The sequence below is a fragment of the Sphaerodactylus townsendi genome, linkage group LG15 (assembly GCF_021028975.2).
Source record: "Sphaerodactylus townsendi isolate TG3544 linkage group LG15, MPM_Stown_v2.3, whole genome shotgun sequence".
Classification (NCBI taxonomy): Eukaryota; Metazoa; Chordata; class Lepidosauria; order Squamata; family Sphaerodactylidae; genus Sphaerodactylus; species Sphaerodactylus townsendi.
Genome location: NC_059439.1, coordinates 7,603,437 through 7,620,780, shown reverse-complemented (window position 1 = coordinate 7,620,780; position 17,344 = coordinate 7,603,437). Strand labels below are relative to the sequence as shown.

At 45.3% G+C, this 17,344-nt stretch overlaps 1 protein-coding gene across 1 annotated transcript in view; it reads right to left on the bottom strand.

Moving 5' to 3' along the window:
* Positions 1-17,344, bottom strand: part of THRA (thyroid hormone receptor alpha) — a 187,478-nt gene that overhangs the window by 15,631 nt on the left and 154,503 nt on the right. The window contains exons 4-6 of the mRNA XM_048517822.1: positions 14,896-14,996; positions 8,666-8,813; positions 8,071-8,276 (exon numbers count right to left, since the gene is read on the bottom strand). Coding sequence (XP_048373779.1) covers positions 8,071-8,276; positions 8,666-8,813; positions 14,896-14,996 — 455 coding nt within the window. The remainder of the gene's footprint in view (positions 1-8,070; positions 8,277-8,665; positions 8,814-14,895; positions 14,997-17,344) is intronic.

Below are 17,344 nucleotides of genomic sequence, written 5' to 3'. Positions count from 1 at the left end.
TTTCCATTTCTTGTACATGTCCCTTTTAAATCTTGGCTCAGTTTAAAGTTCTTTAGACAGCCAACCTGGTTTCTGTAGACACCTCCCATTTTTCCTCCTCATTGGAACTGTTTGAAATTGTGCCCTCAAGATCTCACTTTTAAGAAACTCCCAGCCATCATGCACTCTTTTAGTACTTTTTACCACGGGATTGCACCCAGTAGATTTCTACACTTACTGAAATCTGCTTTCTTAAAATCTAGAATGTGTGTATGACTATGTGTATGACATCTCCCCCACCTTGCCACGAAACCCCTTCCAGTTATTCCCGATCTTTACTGTGATATTTTCTAAACCTGCTTTGGTCCCCTCTTCTGGAAAGATCTCTGTTAAAGCAGCTTTGCCTACTACGTGGGTTGGAAGGCACACATTTTCAGACCCCTCCATGATTTTCAGTGCCATTTAACCCTTAATATCGCTCCCCATCCACTGTCTCTACTGATACAAACACAGCTATAGAGCTTTTTGCTGGCTTTAACAAATATTAGTAGTGACTATAACATCATACAGCAGCGACAAAAAAATGGGCACAAAGCCTGGCATTCAGTGGCATAGTGCCCACGGGGCGAGGGGGCCGACGCCCTGGATGGAGCTGTGATGGAGGCACGGCTGGGCCGTGGAGGGGGCGTGGCAGGGATGTTCTGGGGCAGGTGGCACTGCGGTAGGGGTGCAGGGTGCGCGTGTGTCCTGGGCACAGTTTCACCTTGCTCCGCCACTGCTGGCATTTTGGATGGGGGTGGGGAGAGTGGTAGGCACAAGTGAATACCAAGGGAAGCATATAAAATTCTGCCATGTAGATGTTCTGTTGCTGAAAATGCTTCTGCATTAACAGTGGCAATAAGTGCACACCCAAATTGGTGCCATGCAAAAAGTCTATTTCTCCCATTATAAGCTCCAGATGCTGGTCCTTAAAGCTGAAAGAATATGCGGGCTAGGATCTTGCGTTGAAAACAAATCCTGGCAACATTCCAAGACTATTAGGGTGGGGAGAATTCAGTGTCACTTAGAATCAATTATGCAAATAAATGAACATACTTATTTCCTGAAGTTATACAGACTTCAGTGTTTCCTGAAATTGTTTTTGGAGTGTGTGTGTGTGTGTGTGTGTGTATGTGTGCGTGCACTGAGACCTTCCACTGAAGTCCATCTGCCTCTCAAGACTAAAGTCTGACGTAGTCAACAAGAGTTCCACAGTTGTAAGGAGGTTAGGCTGTTGCGGCCAAAACAAAAATCCCTCAGCATCTAAAACCAGGCACAGTTTTTGGCAGCTTTTGCAGGCCTGAGCCCCTTGTCAGGTGCAGTGAAGCGAACTCTGCAGGTTCTTCACCCACAGCACGACTCTGGCTTCTTCCCTGCTTCGTGACCTCCGTCTCGCCCTCTGCCACAGGCAGGCTGCTTCCCCCTTTTGAAAAACACGGTATGTACATTTATATATATATATATTTGTTTTAAATACATTGGCAAAATGGCTCTGGGGTTTGGGGGTGAGGACTTGGGCTTCTGACATCACAGGTACTGGCCAATACCTCATCTATGTAGGTGAATCTTCCTCATTCAAGCTCCACCACTGTGCAGAAAAACTGCTCAACATCTCCCAAGCATCAAAGAACAAAAGAAATATGTCTGTTTACAAAACAGGAGTATGGCCTCTTTCCCTCTTGCATATTTTATATGTACCCTAAGAGGAATCCTGGATCTTTGATCCTGCTTTTTAAAGCTGCCCTTCAGGATCAAATGCAATTTCTCTGATGTCCAGAGTGCCCGTCAATCTTTACAGCGGCTGCTGTCTGTAAAGTACTATCCCTTAAGTGCAGTTATGAGAGGGACGAACTTGCTACAGAGAGGGCTGAGATATGGGTACCTACAGCCTCTCCACAGTGTGATGACAGAGCCACTACAAGAAGTTTGCCCTGGCCCAAATTTGTGACCCTGATACCCTGTTCTTCCTCTGAGAGCTCATGGTGGGGGGATAGACTTCCTCCAATCCAGCCAACTGCCTCCACACTTTGCTGGCAATTGCTCTGTCTCTATGGCAATCGTTCGCAACTGGATTGGACTTGCCCACACCAGAAAATCCACTTGCAAACAATTACCTTAGTGCAATATCCAATTAGGCATGGATGAGACCTCACTGAGCCCAGCTGGCTCAGCTCCTGCATCACAGCACCTCCAGAGCACTCTCTGGCCTGGTTTGCAAATTAACGTTCGCTCAATCCTTCGCTTTTCCTTCTCCCCCAGGCTCCCGGGCCCACGTTTTAAAGCTCCAGAGGGGGCCAGGGAGCAGCAGGAGAGAATGTTTCCTGGAGAATTATTTCACCCTGGCTGGAGCCTTGGATTTTCTCCCTCCCCCCACCTTACCCACTTTGTGTGACCTTTATGTCCTGACCTGCCCTGGCACCAACTCAAAGTGGACAGCAGAGGGCACCCTGAACCCAACAATCCATACTATGCTATGGGAGAAATAAAGATGGGGAGGGGGGGAGAGAGGAATGGGGCCGAAAGGTTTGCTGCTCATCTGACCTTGGAGGGAGCTAGAGGTCACAGCTGTGTCCCTCCGGCATATCTAGCTTAACCCTTCAAAAACCGCTCTGCAGGCCTGGATCACTGGCTACGCTATGGGAGGGAGGGGAATATTTATTTCGATATGGACAAACTAAACTCTGAGCTCTTAGATTCATCTAACAAGGAGCTCTTCCTATAAATGGACATTCTTAAATGTCCCCTTTATTGCTAGGATGACGGATATAATATAATTTCTAAACTCAAAGCCAATCTATATGAAAATACCTTGGGGAGGAAATCACACACACACACACAGGGGTGGAGCGAGGGGGAACCGTGCCCCGGGGTGTTGCCCCCCCTCCCGGGCACTACGCCACTCACACGTCATTTATACTTCCCCTTTCTTTCCAATGGGGACCCCAATTGGCTTACCAATGTTCATCTCACAACATTATGGGGTGGGTAGGCTGAGAGTGTGTCACCAGCCCAAGGTCACTCAGTAAGTAGCAGAGTAGGGATTCGAACCTGGATCTCTCAGATCCTAATCCACCATTTTAACTACTACACCACACAGGTTACATTCCTTCAACCACACAGTTAACAGCAACAAGCATTTTCATGAGGTATGTACAGTACGGTGCAGTGGTTATAGAGCCAGACTAGAATCTGGGAGACCCAGGTTTGAATCCCCTGTCATAGAAGCTTGCTGGGTGACCTTGGGCCAGTCACACACTCTCAGCCCAACCTACATCACAGGGGTGTAGTGATGATAAAATGGAGAAGATAACATGTTGTGAGCTGGCTTTGGGCCCCCCGCTAGGAAGAAAGTGGGGTATAAAAGAAGTAAAATAAGCCACAAATAAATAGAAGGAATGGGAAACCCTAATTGGGCGTTTAGAGGTTCTTATTTATATACACCCAGTTTTTCTCCCACGGGGAAGCCAAAGTAACTCACATTGTCCTTCTCTCCTCCGTTTTAGTCAAACCTGCAACTCCCGGATCCTTTTATGGCACACTGAATTAAAAGATCAACCTTTAAGAAGGCTTTTTGCAAGCAATGTATAAACACACTGCTTTGTATTGGAATTACAATATTTAGAACAATGTGTGTACACACCAACACACAATATATAAACACACACACACAGTAAAATGCACACACTCAAAGAGCTTGATGATCAGATGCACATCAAATCCTGTTCAAATAAAATAGGCAGTGTCTTTAAACAATTTAAATGAGTTTTTAAAAGAGATTTTAAAATGACTTTATGATTTGACGAATAATTAACTAGACATAGAAGACAGATGTCTGCCTCTCAGACATCAAGTTTTAATGGAAAAGAAATATATGACACATAAAGAAAAGAAGCAGCGACATTCTCTAGTACTACAATGCCGGGATCAACACTTAATATACACATACAGCAGCGGAGGAAAAAACACACCTCTTTCAGCCCTATACCCTCACTGGATTGTATGATTAAATGCTAAAGTATGAACAACAACAATAATCTCTGCACATAAAAAATTAGCAAAGAACCTATGTTTGATAGTTTTCTATGTGCAGAGAACATTCTGTCAGAGGAAGGATTAAATGATGGAATCCCCATACTGTTCAAGTGCCCAGAAACTGGTCTTACCACCTCCCCTGTGGATTACCCCAACTAGGCCTATGCCCCACTGGAACCCACAGAACAAGTTAGTTGTGACAAACATAAACCCCAGCGCATTCAGCAGGATTTAGTCACCATTGCTAACTTGGGTAATCGGGAGCCACAGGGTGCCTTGTTCTTGTTTGTACAGTTTCCTGCATTCTGGGATGGGCCAGGCCAGCCTGATCTCGTCCCATCTCAGAAGCTAAGAAGGGTTGGTCCCAGTTAGTTGGATGGGAGACCACCAAGGAAGAAGAGTTGGATTGATATCCCCCCTCCCTTCTCTCCTGTAAGGGGCTGACAATCTCCTTTCCCTTCTCCCCCCACAACAAACACCCTGTGAGGTAGGTGGGGCTGAGAGAGCTCTGAAGAACTGTGACTATCCCAAGGTCACCCAGCTGGAGTGCACAGGCTAATCTGAATTCCCCAGATAAGCCTCCACAGCTCAAGCGGCAGAACGGGAAATCAAACCCGGTTCCTCCAGATCAGAATGCACCTGCACTTAAACACTACGCTACTGCTGCTCTCTGCAACACAGAGGCAGGCAATGGCAAACCACTTCTGGTAATCTCTTGCCTTGAAAACCCTACTGGGTCACCATAAGTCAGCTGTGACTTGACAGCACACACATAAGTCCGCTGTGACTTGTACACACACACACACACAGAGGTCAGCTTGGTTGTTGAGGGGCGTACTGTATTGTAGCTACTCTGTACAGGTGAAGTCACCTTTTGTTTAGGCAATATCAACTTGGTCCTAGTGCCTCATCCACCCATGGTTGGAGCTCTTCAGCTCCGAAAACCATTGTGTGGAAGAGCAGAGCAGACCACAAGAATTCAGAAGCAGACAGGTGCTGATATAGGCCACAGCCTGTCCCCCCACCTCCTCCAGAAAACCTCTCCGACTGTAGCATGCAGAAAACAGCTTTCTTAAGGGAGCAGGGTTTTTGGGGTGACAGGGAGGTGAGAAAGCTATATATATAATTAGTTTTTTAAAAATGAATTTTGCAAGGTGTTTGTGGAGAACCTGGGGGGGTGGGGTTAGGACTATGAAAGAGACTTGGTGTCATCTGTAGCGTTCTGGGAAGAACTGAATGCTGAAGCGAAGAGCAGACACAACTCTATCCATTCTGCTACTCTTCAAGCAGCCAAATGTATACTTTATGTGCAAAGATTTTACTCTAAAGTAATTAATCTGGAATAATCACTGCTCCTGTACTCCTGTACTATCTTGCCTAAATTAAAACAGAGTACATAAAGAAGGTTAAGGGGCAGTGGTGGGATTCAGCAGGTTCGCACCACTTTGGCAGACCCGGTTGTTAAAATGGTGCTTGCAAAAGAACAGTTGTTAAATTATTTGAATCCCACCACTAAGGGGTAACTATCCTAAATTGCATTTGAACTAAGCATTGGACGGTGGAAACAGGCAGAGGGAAAGCATGTACAAAGTCAAATTGCTCCTCACGCCTTCCAAAGAAGCTGGCGCAAGAGCGACGGTCCGTAGGGAGAGAAGGGTGAGGAATCTCTACCAGATAATTCTTGGAAAAGTGAAGATGGTGCCACCCATTTAAAGTGGTTTCAAATGTGAAGGCCAACAGCTTGAAGTGTAGCAAAAGCAGCCAATTTTTGCTGCATTCCAAAGCATGTCTTTTTCATGGCAAAGCAGAGCGCGTATTTAAAACCAGACCCACTGCATTCAGAATGTGAAGCCAGTTTTAAAACACAACTGCAGTTTTGCAGGTGGGAATCAGAGTCAATTGGAATGGCTGACAGAAGGGGGATCCCACATTTTTCACTATTTTAAAGTCAAACAGCAGAACTATTTTAAAGTCAAACAGCAGAAGAAATGTGCTAAGGGAAGCAAATGGGAGGGAAACCTTCACATTAATTAACCAATGAATATGCAACATTATGCACTTTATGATTTTGTGTTTATTGTGATTCTGCAGGTGCTGAGAACTGGCTGCAGAACAGAATTTACTGGGAATCTTAGCTTCTAATTTTTTTTTTCAAAAAAGCAAGTTTCTTGCTTTTTTGAAAAAAAATTAGAAGCTAAGATACAGCTCTCTTAATTCCTGTATGTTAAGATACTGTTCTTCTTTTTCAAGTTTTTGTCACCAAATCAGTTATAGCTACCAATCGTGATCCTCCTTGATCTGAGATTGCAAATTCCTTAGCAGACCAGGTGCTCAGGAGCAGCAGCAGAAGGCCATTGCTTTCACATCCTGCCTGTGAGCTCCCAAAGGCACCTGGTGGGCCACTGCGAGTAGCAAAGTGCTGGACTAGATGGACTCTGGTCTGATCTAGCAGGCTCTTTCTTATGCTCTTATGACCTTGTACACCTATACAAACCTACTTGACCACTAAGGCCATCTTCCAATGCCCTTGTCTTCTGAGATTGGCAGGTTGACAATCCGAGAGGGTACCTTCTTGGCTGTGATACCCAAACCACAGAACTCTCTTCCCAGTCCCTTTCTGGCACGGTCTCCCCCCAGCAGGTAAAGACATCCTTGTTCCATATAAAGTTCCCTCAGTGACACCCCCCCCCCCAAGCCTTATGTTGTATTCACGGTGCTTTTAATATGTATTGCTGTTTGGATTTAATTGCTTTTATACTATTTCATTTTCATAAAACAAATAAACATTATCTGACAAGATACTCAAGATGTAGAACTGGATATCACAGGAGTCCCCAACATGAAGAAGAAGAGTTGGATTTATATCCCTCCTTTCTCACAAACATGCTGTGAGGTAGGTGGGGCTGAGAGAGCTCCGACGAACTGTGACTAGCCCAAGGTCACCCAGCTAGCATGTGTGGGAGTGCACAGGCTAATCTGAATTCCTCAGATAAGCCTCCACAGCTCAAGTGGCAGAGTGGGGGATTAAACCCAGTTCCTCCAGATTAGACTGCACCTGCTCTTAACCACTACGCCACTGCTGCTCCTCATATGTGCCCATGTGCCTCATATGTAACCCATGCCATTTTAGTATTTTTTGGTTTTGTTGGATCTTAGGGCCCAGGGGATAAAAGCTCACTGAGCATGTGCAGTTGGTAAGCTTGCTTACTTATTACCAACTGCAAGAGCCCCACCCTCCTCAATTGATCTGGCCTGAGTAGAAGGAAGGCCTGCAGCTTAATTGAGGGAATGACTTATTTTTTTACAGGCCCAAATTGAGGGAAGACCTGCAGCAGCTACATCAGATGCAGAAGGCCAGATGGGAGAAAGAAGCCCTGCTTGATTAATAGTTTGGACTTTATTGCTATTCTTTCATTACTGGACACTGTTAGTGGTGGAAACTGTTCTGAGTGCTTTTTTTCTTAAAACAGCACTGAAGATTTTGTACAATTGAGTTGTGCTGTATATATATATACTCACTATATATTCACTATTATTTATTCTTAAATGATAGAAAGTTGTGTTAAGATTAAAAGTTTGTTAATTTGTTCAAGCAATTTCATATTGGTTTGTTAAGCCACAGGTGCTGTCATATATTATTTCCTAAGTCTCCAATGGAGATTGATGTGGCCAAGGATAAGTAGGTTACACTATGGCACCTGCTAACATCTGGAGCCCACCAAGTATCTTTAAGAAGTGTGGGACCAAGAAGGGCTTTTGCTCAGCAAAGTTTCTGATTGGCTGTGCAGATTTAAAAAAAATGTTGCTTTGGCAGCAGCTGCCACTACAGTACTAGAATCTGCACATTGTGAATGAAGTTAAGCTGTGGCAGCCATATTGTCAGGCTCTGTTTCTTATGGCGGCCATTTTGTTCCTGCATCACCATGCAGCATCAGAACTGCAAATGTGCCCACAGGCTCTCAAAAAATCAGGTGAATGCAAATCCCCCAACAGAAATCCACACACTCTACCACAATTTACCAGAAATTTCCGCTTCTGTTTCCAGTGGCTGCCTTGGGCATTGGTACTGCGGTGTGCCTCTGTGGCGATGTGGATCAGCTCCCACTCCTCCGCTGTTGGCTCCGGTCGGTGCTGAAGGGATTTAATCATCTCCTCTTTGCGCCGCCTCTCCCGGTTCTCTTCGATCAGTTTCCGCTTGGCTACCCTCTTGGAGTCATCCAGCACCACTAGGGGGCGGCGGAGAATGGGGAGGCGTGAGTGGAGGGCAGGGCCTTGTACGCAGCCAACCACAACTCTGTCCGCCCTTCCCCATAGAGTTTTCATGGCCTGTCTGGCTATGTCATAACTGTTGGCGTGCCCAAAGGTCTCAGGGGAGGCAAGCTGACTGGTTGCCACCATCGGAGTTCTATCGAATTCTAGGATATCTACTCCAAGGCTTAGAGCTCTCAAGACACACCATGCTAACCTACCACCCTACTTCAGCCCTGACCCTCCCAAACACACATCCATCACGGGTGACATTCCTTCCCACAAGGTCCCTGATCTGAGGGTTCAATGACTCCCTCCCCCATCCCACTTATCCCCCATTCCTCCACAGCGGGCGCAATGCCCTTACAGTCCATGGCCATGCCAACAGCAATGCACTTCTTGAATCGGCAAAGCTGGCACTGGTTGCGGGTGATCTTGTCGATAACGCAGGAGCCATCGTACTTGCAAGAATACGTCGGGTGCAGGTTCTTCTGGATGGTCCGTCGGAAAAAGCCCTGCAATGGGGGGAGAATGCTGTCAGAATCACATGGGATCGGCAAGGCAGGCTGTGTACCCATCTGTTCTCTGGCCCAAACCTTCCTGCTGTCCCTTCTGCCTAATACCTCTTCAGTTCTGTCAGTGGGCAACAATCCTTGCTGAAGACCCAATGGCAAAACCATTAACCATTGTAAACAATGGTTAATGAACACCGCCCAGACTCAGGATGTCTCTCTGCAGGAAGCAATACAATGGATTGTAAATGAATACCTCAATGCAAAGGCGAATTGCTATGCAAATGACCTTACTAACTGATTATGCAACTTCAGTGTTACATACAAATGCTAAAACAAGGGAATTCCACTTAAGACATGCAAATTGCACTTACAAACTGCACCTTTTAACAAATGCAAATGGTTCTTTCTCCCACCCTGGGCATTTCACAGGTATATCTACTCCACTTGCTTTACTGCCACCAGATCCTCTGAAGATGCCAGCCTCAGATGCAGGCGAAATGTTAGGAGAAAATACCACTGGAACATGGCCATACAACCTGGAAAACCCACATTCTAAATGTAAACTATATCCCCTCTATCCATACCGAGGCATGGACAGAGACACTTTACCATATGTCTGTAGAGAAATCAAGGCCAAAGGTTTGGACAGAGCGGAATGAGGGGAAACTGCACCCGAGGGACGCGGTGTTGCCCTGATGATCCCCTGGCTTGCGCCCTGGCAACTGCGCCCTGCTACTGCTTCCTCTGCTGCACCAGCTTCAGTGCGTTACGCCCCCATTGCCCCATTGGAGCTACACCACTGGGTTTGGACCACTGATTTACTTATTCTGCCCAGAATGCCAGCGGCTGCCTTTGGAGACCAGCGCTATTTTAAATCTGCATACCTGCTTAACATTTTGCAAAGCATGCTGACTAGGCAAAATCTTAAGACCACGGCCTAGGACATCTGACCCTCCCTGCCAAAACCATTTAAATTTTTTCCTTGTACCATCCAGCCCGATGAAGAATCCTGAAGTACTTAAAAACCTGCATACTATTTCTTTCATGCTGTCATTCTGATAAGTCCTAATAAAAGTTTCCACATGGCTTTTATTCTTGTTTTGGGAGAAACTGGAAGCAGGGACATATCTACTAAAAATGACACCCTGCCCAGCACTGAGCTGCGTACCCCGACCCCAAACTCCACTTTAAACTGCAGGCCGGGAAAAGGGTAATACCACTTCAGCAATTCCCACTGCCAGAATAGCACATTCTCAAACTATAGCCAGAACACCCAAATAGGATTCTTGCTAATCAAACACCCAACATAGCTGTCCAGCAACACTCTCAGCCAGCCTTTCCCCGCCCCCCAAACATCCTTTATCCTTCCCCTAATGCCCATTGAGGACTGTGGTGCCCAGTGTCCTGAACTAACCCTTGATGGGAAGGCTTGCCTCCTGCCAGGAACAAATGGGGAGGGAGGGGGTGGCAAAACAAGAGGTGTCTCTTTGTAAACCATGCCTAGTGCCCGATTCATAATCAGCATTTTAATTAAAAATTAAAAGAGATAAAATACAAATTCTTAGTCTCACATCAACTTGCCTGGAAAATTCTATCCCTTTCATTCATGCTGACACATGAATGAAAGGGATACAAGAGCACTTTTCAGCACAGCCACCTTCTAACTGTCTGCCCTAATTTTATTTCTGCTATTTTATCTTCCTTCCTTCCTCCATATGCTTTCTTGGGACTTTTAAACCTGTATGGTCTCCTTTGCCTTGAGTGTACATTCCCTTTGTACTTGACTCTTGATTAAGCACATGTTTTGTCCTTTTCTGCAGTCACCCCATCCTCAGATCAGAGAATTCATGCAGACTCCGAAAATGTTTAAGTGCAACTTTTTCTATCCCTTTGCAGGGAAAGCAAAGGAGATCCATGCGTGTTAGGTATTCTTCCCTCATCCACTCTATAGCAGTTCTTCCTACTGTTTGGGCCACCATTTCAAAACGATCAGAAAGGCTTTTAAACAATTTTTCACTCTGAATGTCTGTCCCTGGAGGTACAGACCCACAGAAATTGACAAGAAATTGACCTGGTCTAGAAAATTAATGGTAGACCAAAGACAGCAGGGGAGAAAAAGGGGGCAGGTAATCTCCCCAAATGAAGATGCATGGAAACAACATGGAAGTGACAGGTGGGCAAAACGGTGGATTCTTTTGGCTAGGAACACTTTGCAGGAGGAGAATCCCTGTGTAAACAAAAAAATGGGAAAAACCCCACTGCAAAGCAAATAACCATAGGATAAGTAGTGCATGCATAATGGTCCTTGTTTCACAGTAACTCTTTTGCCATTGGCCTTAAAAGTCTTTTCTCACAGGCCAATGAAGCTTGCCTGTCCAGCATGAAGATATCAGGAACTAAGAGGGGAAGCAGAGAGAGATAACCGCCCTGAGCCCTTCGGGGGAGGGCGGTTTATAAACCCAATTAATTAATTAATTAATAACGGAAAAAACATTGAGACAGCATCCATTGGGAAATTTCTAGTCATTTCAGTGTGTTTTTTGTAGGAGAATTTCCCCACAGATAAGCAAGGCATTTTCAAAAAATGTGAAAATGAGAACCATGTATGCTGCTTAGGGTCTCCACTGGAGAGAAAGTGGGACACAAATTTAGTAAACAAACAAACAAACAACTACACTGAAACATCTGATTAAGAGGGAAAACAGAGCAAGTGTAGTTAAAAATTTGATGTTTTATGAGGAAATTGTTTTTGACTGGAATAATACTTATAAATTTACAGACAATCTAATATGCACTTCCTTCAGAGGGTTTAAATTTAAGGAGAAAAACCGGAACACAGAGAAAGCTAATGACATACTCATTTTAGCACTTTCAAGGAACTGTTCATGATTGGACATGGGTATCCACTCATCTGTTTCAGCACTAAATTCTTGCAGGATACCTCATCGCTTGTTAGTTTCATATCAGATTAAGGATTACAATATCCCTTCCTCCATGCGAGAAGAGACACTGAAATTAGAATTTTTCTTTTTGTTTTAGTTTGACCTGCAGAATTAGGTGCATTGATAACATGATCTTTTATTCATAATATTATACCCATTTGTGGTTTCACTCTCTTCCCACCCTGTAAGTTTACAAATCAATAAAACATACATGTGATCTCTCTTATAATTCCTAGGGATAGTCACCCAAAAACATAAATTACATCTTTGAAACTGCTAAGCGTGCCTAATATTTTACTGGCAACAACATCACGGTTCTCAACTTTATAAAAACAGTAAATCTTTAGAAATGATTTTTTTTTCCTGTGGAAAAATTTCCAGCTGTCTGCAAATGGGTTGTTGGCTCTTGCTAAATCATTATGTGTGAGTTCCCATTCTGGATTTCTAATGGGAGCCTCTTTGGTTGGGAAATCCCTGGAGATCTGGGGGGAGGAATCCGGGGAGGGCACCGTTTGGGGACAAGAATGACCTCAGCAGGGATGGGATGCCAAAGAGTCCATCCTCTGAAGATGCCATTTCCTCCAGGGGAACCGATCTCTTTCAACTGGAGATCAGTTAAAATTCTGGGCAACGGGAGTAGAGATCCCCCACCATGACCAAGGGACCAGGAAACCTACTCCAAACCTACTCCACTTGCTTTACTACCAGCAGATCCTCTGAAGATGCCAGCCACAGATGCAAGCGAAAACGCTACTAAAACACGGCCATACAGCCCAGAAACCACACAATACCCCACTACTCCAAACACTTTGTTCACTCGACCTGCAAGAAAATTCAGCTTCTCTTCCTTCCAGATCCTGCCCACCAGAATGTCTTCTTCAGAAAAGTCTTTCCTCGCCCATCTCTTTGCCTTATCTTCCCCGTTCCTTTATTCACTGCCTCCCAATTCTCCCTTCTGCTTAGTATATTGATTCACAATCTCTGGCCTTTTCTGCGCAATTCATTTACAACATTTTGAGACAGGAAATAAAATATTTCCTCCATGGAGTTCTGCATTGTTTTTACCCCCAAAGGTCTTCTTTCCAGCCTCAAAACGTTTTAAATGAATTCTCTTTTAAAACGATTCTCTGACTGAAACATTTTGAAAACATCTTCAGCTGCGGTGTAATCTACTGACTACTTTTCCCACGCTTCTCTGCTTCCCTGAACTTCCTCCTTGGAGCCATTTTCTGAGCTCACTCTGTTTCCTCTTGCTTGTTTCTTTGCAGCATTTCTCTGTTCTTTTATTGGTTGGGGGGGGGGCAATCTTCAAAGTATAGAATATACAATGCATACAGAATGCAGGACGAGGCTATGAAGCATTGAAACATCAATTCCACACAGAACTTTAAAAAAAATGAAAAATCATAAAATGGTGGCCAGTATTTGTTTCAAAGGGATGAGTGTAAACACAGGAGGAAACTGAAAACGTTTTACAAATGTCTTAGAAGATTTGTGCAGAAACTGCCTAGGTTTCTCTCTCCTTTTCCTGTTAACTATAAGCCCACTGGAGCAGGTAGATATATCATGTCTGGGTATGATACAGCCCAGAGCACAAGAATCCCCCAATCCTGTCGAGTCTGAGGGCTCTTCCAGAAGTGTGAGCCAGCACAAAATGGTGGCCTCACGGGAAGGAGGAAGGTTTGGCCAATGACAAAATGGTTACCATAGGAGGTTCCAAACCCAGCATCCTCCTGTGATGGAGACAGATGGGTGTTCCCTGAAGACACAAAGACTAGCCTTTTCTGAAACACTGCCTCCTCCAAGGAATCAGATGACAGCTAAGAACAGTTTTTGCTCTGAGAAAGAAGGAAAGAAACATACTGGTGGGCACCATGTTAGGGATCACTGCCCTAGCACACTGGCTAGGAATGCCAAGTGCTTGCTTTGGGTGAGCATTCTCCCACCAATGGGCCCCCAGCCAGCCACCCTCACCTCTGGCGCTGGTGGAAGAATCATCAGGGGGCAGAAATGATGTAGCTCTATGTGTTGATGTCATGTTAGCCCCTTGCCCAGCCCCAGAAGCTCCCAGGGGAGCCAGGGTGGCATTCCTAACATTGGCCTTGAAATAAGGGGATGGGCGTTCAAGTACCTTATCAGCCACAAAATTCCCTCAGACAAATCACCAACTCTCAGCCTAAACCTACCTCACAGAGTGGGGATTTATTATGCTGTTTTACTATGAACAGAGACTGGGCTTTTCAGTGGTGGCACCTCTGATATGGAATGCCCTTCCACTTAAGGCTTACTGGTTATTTTCCACACTCCGTTAGGCAGATAAAAATGTTCCTTATTGGTCAAGGGACTGACCCTTTTAGAAGTCTATGTTGAGCCAGAGAACAGTTTCATGAGACTTATTGGAAGGTGCTCAATGTTTTATGCTGCTTGGTGCTGAGTGTTTTAATTGTTAATTTCTTAATGCTTTTATTATGTTTGATTTTGTAAGCTGCCTTGAGCAAGTTTTCCAGAGGCTTCTGAATAAGTAAAATAGGATGATACATCATAGCCCCAGGCATTACCCACCCCAACTTCTGTGGAGGAAGGAGAGGAAGATACAATCACAATCAAGAAGTAGTAGATTTGTAGAATTTGGGGAGGGCTGTTGGCCATCTGAAAACAAACAAAGAATGCATGGGGCAAATTTTATGAAGTCAGAAACATCACTGGGAGACATGCAAGACTTCTGGCAGCTGCTCCCCCTGAATGTGTAGTCTCGTCTTAGTAGTCCTTTGTACATTGTGGCAACAAGCTGTCCTTCAACTCTTCTGTCCACTATCATACCACCCTTCTGTACTTCTCGGTGTACCTCTTCCTCAGCTCCTGCAACGCTACTCTTCACAGAGCTGACTCTGAGCTTAATGGACTCAATTAACTTCACAGCCTTTGCTCCCATAATTTGCCCTCTGTGGCTATAAGGTCAAATGCCTTCCATTGATTCCAGCAGCAAAAGCACTGCCCTCTATGACTCGCCGTCCTAGACAGTTGCCTCAGGGTTGTCTGGCATTAGAACAGACAGCGCACGCTGAGCCACAAAACAGTTGGGGGGACGCAATGGCTGAGTTCCCCCCGCCCCGCCCTGCGCCCTCTAAAACACTTTTTACCTTGCAGCCTTCGCAGGTGATGCATCGGTAGTGGTACCCCGTGGCTTTGTCTCCACATACAACACACTGTTCATCTTTGTCCAGGTAGCTAGGGATGTACCCTGTGCAGGGGGGGAAACAGAGTCAGGAGGTCAGTGTTGGAGGAGAACTCTGCAGCAGAAGGAGGTAAAATCTCTTCTACAGCAAGGATCCATCTTGGCCAGCCTGCTGCATTTATAGCAAGACAGAAGCCAAAGGAAACTGAGCTGCAGGCAAAATGGTAACAATCACTTTTTGTGGCTTGAATCCAGCAGGATGTGATCAGACGTAGATACTGTTTTTGAATGTGGAGGTTCTACTTCAATAAACTTTATTTAAACTTTAAGAACCCTGTTCTACTTGTACATTCAGGCTCTCAAAGTTACTTACAAACAAACAACATCATAACATGGCACAGCACTCCCAAAGGAAAACACTAAAAGTACCATCAAGGGTAAATAGTAGTGAATTAAAACTGCTTGTATGCCCCTAAAACTGCTTGTAAGCCCCTCCCATTCTACTAGGGGTCTGCAACCTGCAGCTCTCCAGATGTTCATGGACGACAATTCCCATGGGAATTTGTATGGGATTTGTAGTCCATGAACATCTGGAGAGCCACAGGTGGCAGACCCCTGCATTATACTAAAAGCGCTACTTCAGGGGTGTGCAACCTGAGCCCCTCCAGATGTTCATGGACTACAATTCCCATCAGCCACTGACAGCATGGCCTGGCAGGGGCTGATGGGAATTGTAGTCCATGAACATCTGGAGAGCTGCAGGTTGCAGACTCCTGCTCTACTAGAACTGAAGCAGGAAAGAAACAATCAGCAGATTCCCAGAGTGAAGAGTTCTGAGATAGGGCGTTGCTACAGAGAAGGCCATAGATCAGTGATAGCAAACCTTTTTGAGACCGAGTGCCCAAACTACAACCCCAAAACCCACTTATTTATTGCAAAGTGCCAACATGGCAATTTAACCTGAATGTTGAGGTTTTAGTTTAGAAAAAAACGGTTGGCCCCAAGGCGCGCGTTACTTGGGAGTAAGTTTGATGGTAGTCGGTGGCTTTGCTTTGAAGCAACCGTGCAACTCTTCGAATGGTTGAATCACAACCCTAGGATGGTTTACTCAGAAGCAAACCCCACTGCAAGCAACCAAGCTTACTCCCAGGTAAAGGATCACGCTTTAGTTCTTCTCATGAAAATCAGGGGGGTTTAACAGCACTTAACAGGATAACCTACACTGCTTCCCCAAAACTAGGTCTTAGGTTTAATGCTAACAACCGAGCCCAGCGGCCCAGGCCAGCCTAGATGTGTGTCTGGGGGGAGGAAACTGTTTGCATGTGCCCACAGAGAGGGCTCTGAGCACCACCTCTGGCACCTGTGCCATAGGTTCGCCACCACTGCCATAGATTTTGCCAACCATGTTTGAGGGTTTTTTTGGAGGGGAGCGGGGAGGTACACACAGAAAGACTTTAAAAGAGTGTCTGAAGTGCAACAGATCTGTCTACACATGCTCTAAAGTCAGCGTTTTGGGATATAGGAGTATGAATTACGAAGAACACCCATCCTTTATTTCTCTGTGTAACTGTTCTGAGCCAAAGACTGTAAGCTTCGAATGAGAACTCATGTGGAGATTCAAAGAACATCCTCCTCCAAGAGTGAGCAACTGTTTTGCATCTTTGCATCAGGAGAGCTTGAATGATCTGATCACAATGAAGGGAGGATGAGGCAGAATCATCTTCCTCCCCTACATGCACAAACACTTTCTCCAAGGAGAAGGCAAGGCTAGAGGAGCAGATCATTCAGGGATGCTGTAGGCAAACTCTTTTGAAAGTGAATATGGTTTGGGTGCACATAGCGTTATTGTTTATTTCTTGTGGAATACCTGTATACTTTGATACACAGTTTGGAAAATACTGAGCAACGGGCAAAGCACCTCCTTCACATACAACAGGCTGTTGACAGACCTAATCTTTGCTGATCTCTATGCTCCTTCCTGAGAAGCCATTTATGTCCATGGCCATTACAACTTCTTGATACAATGAGTTTCATGGCTTTGTTAGATATTTTAGAAGTCCAAAAAGAACCGCAATCCAGTTTTCACTGGAAGGCTATGAGTTCTGATGTTCCAACAGGAAGTACATGTTCATTCTCACATCTAAATGATTACTCCATCTCAGGCAGAAGAGTCATAGGCTGTTTCCTCACAGCCCAATAACAGCGCCCTAGGGACGGTAAAAACACCACTCCTGGGGCGCTGTTCACACAGCAGGCGCTGCTGCATCACAGCAGCGCTGTGCTCGTGCTGCCCAAGCGGCGCGAAGACACCGCTTTTAAACCCCACTCAAGGGGCGCGAAGACACTGCTTTTAAACCCCGCTCAAGGGGAGAGGTTTTAAACCCCTGGAGATTGGAGGGCAGCGTGGGCAAGTC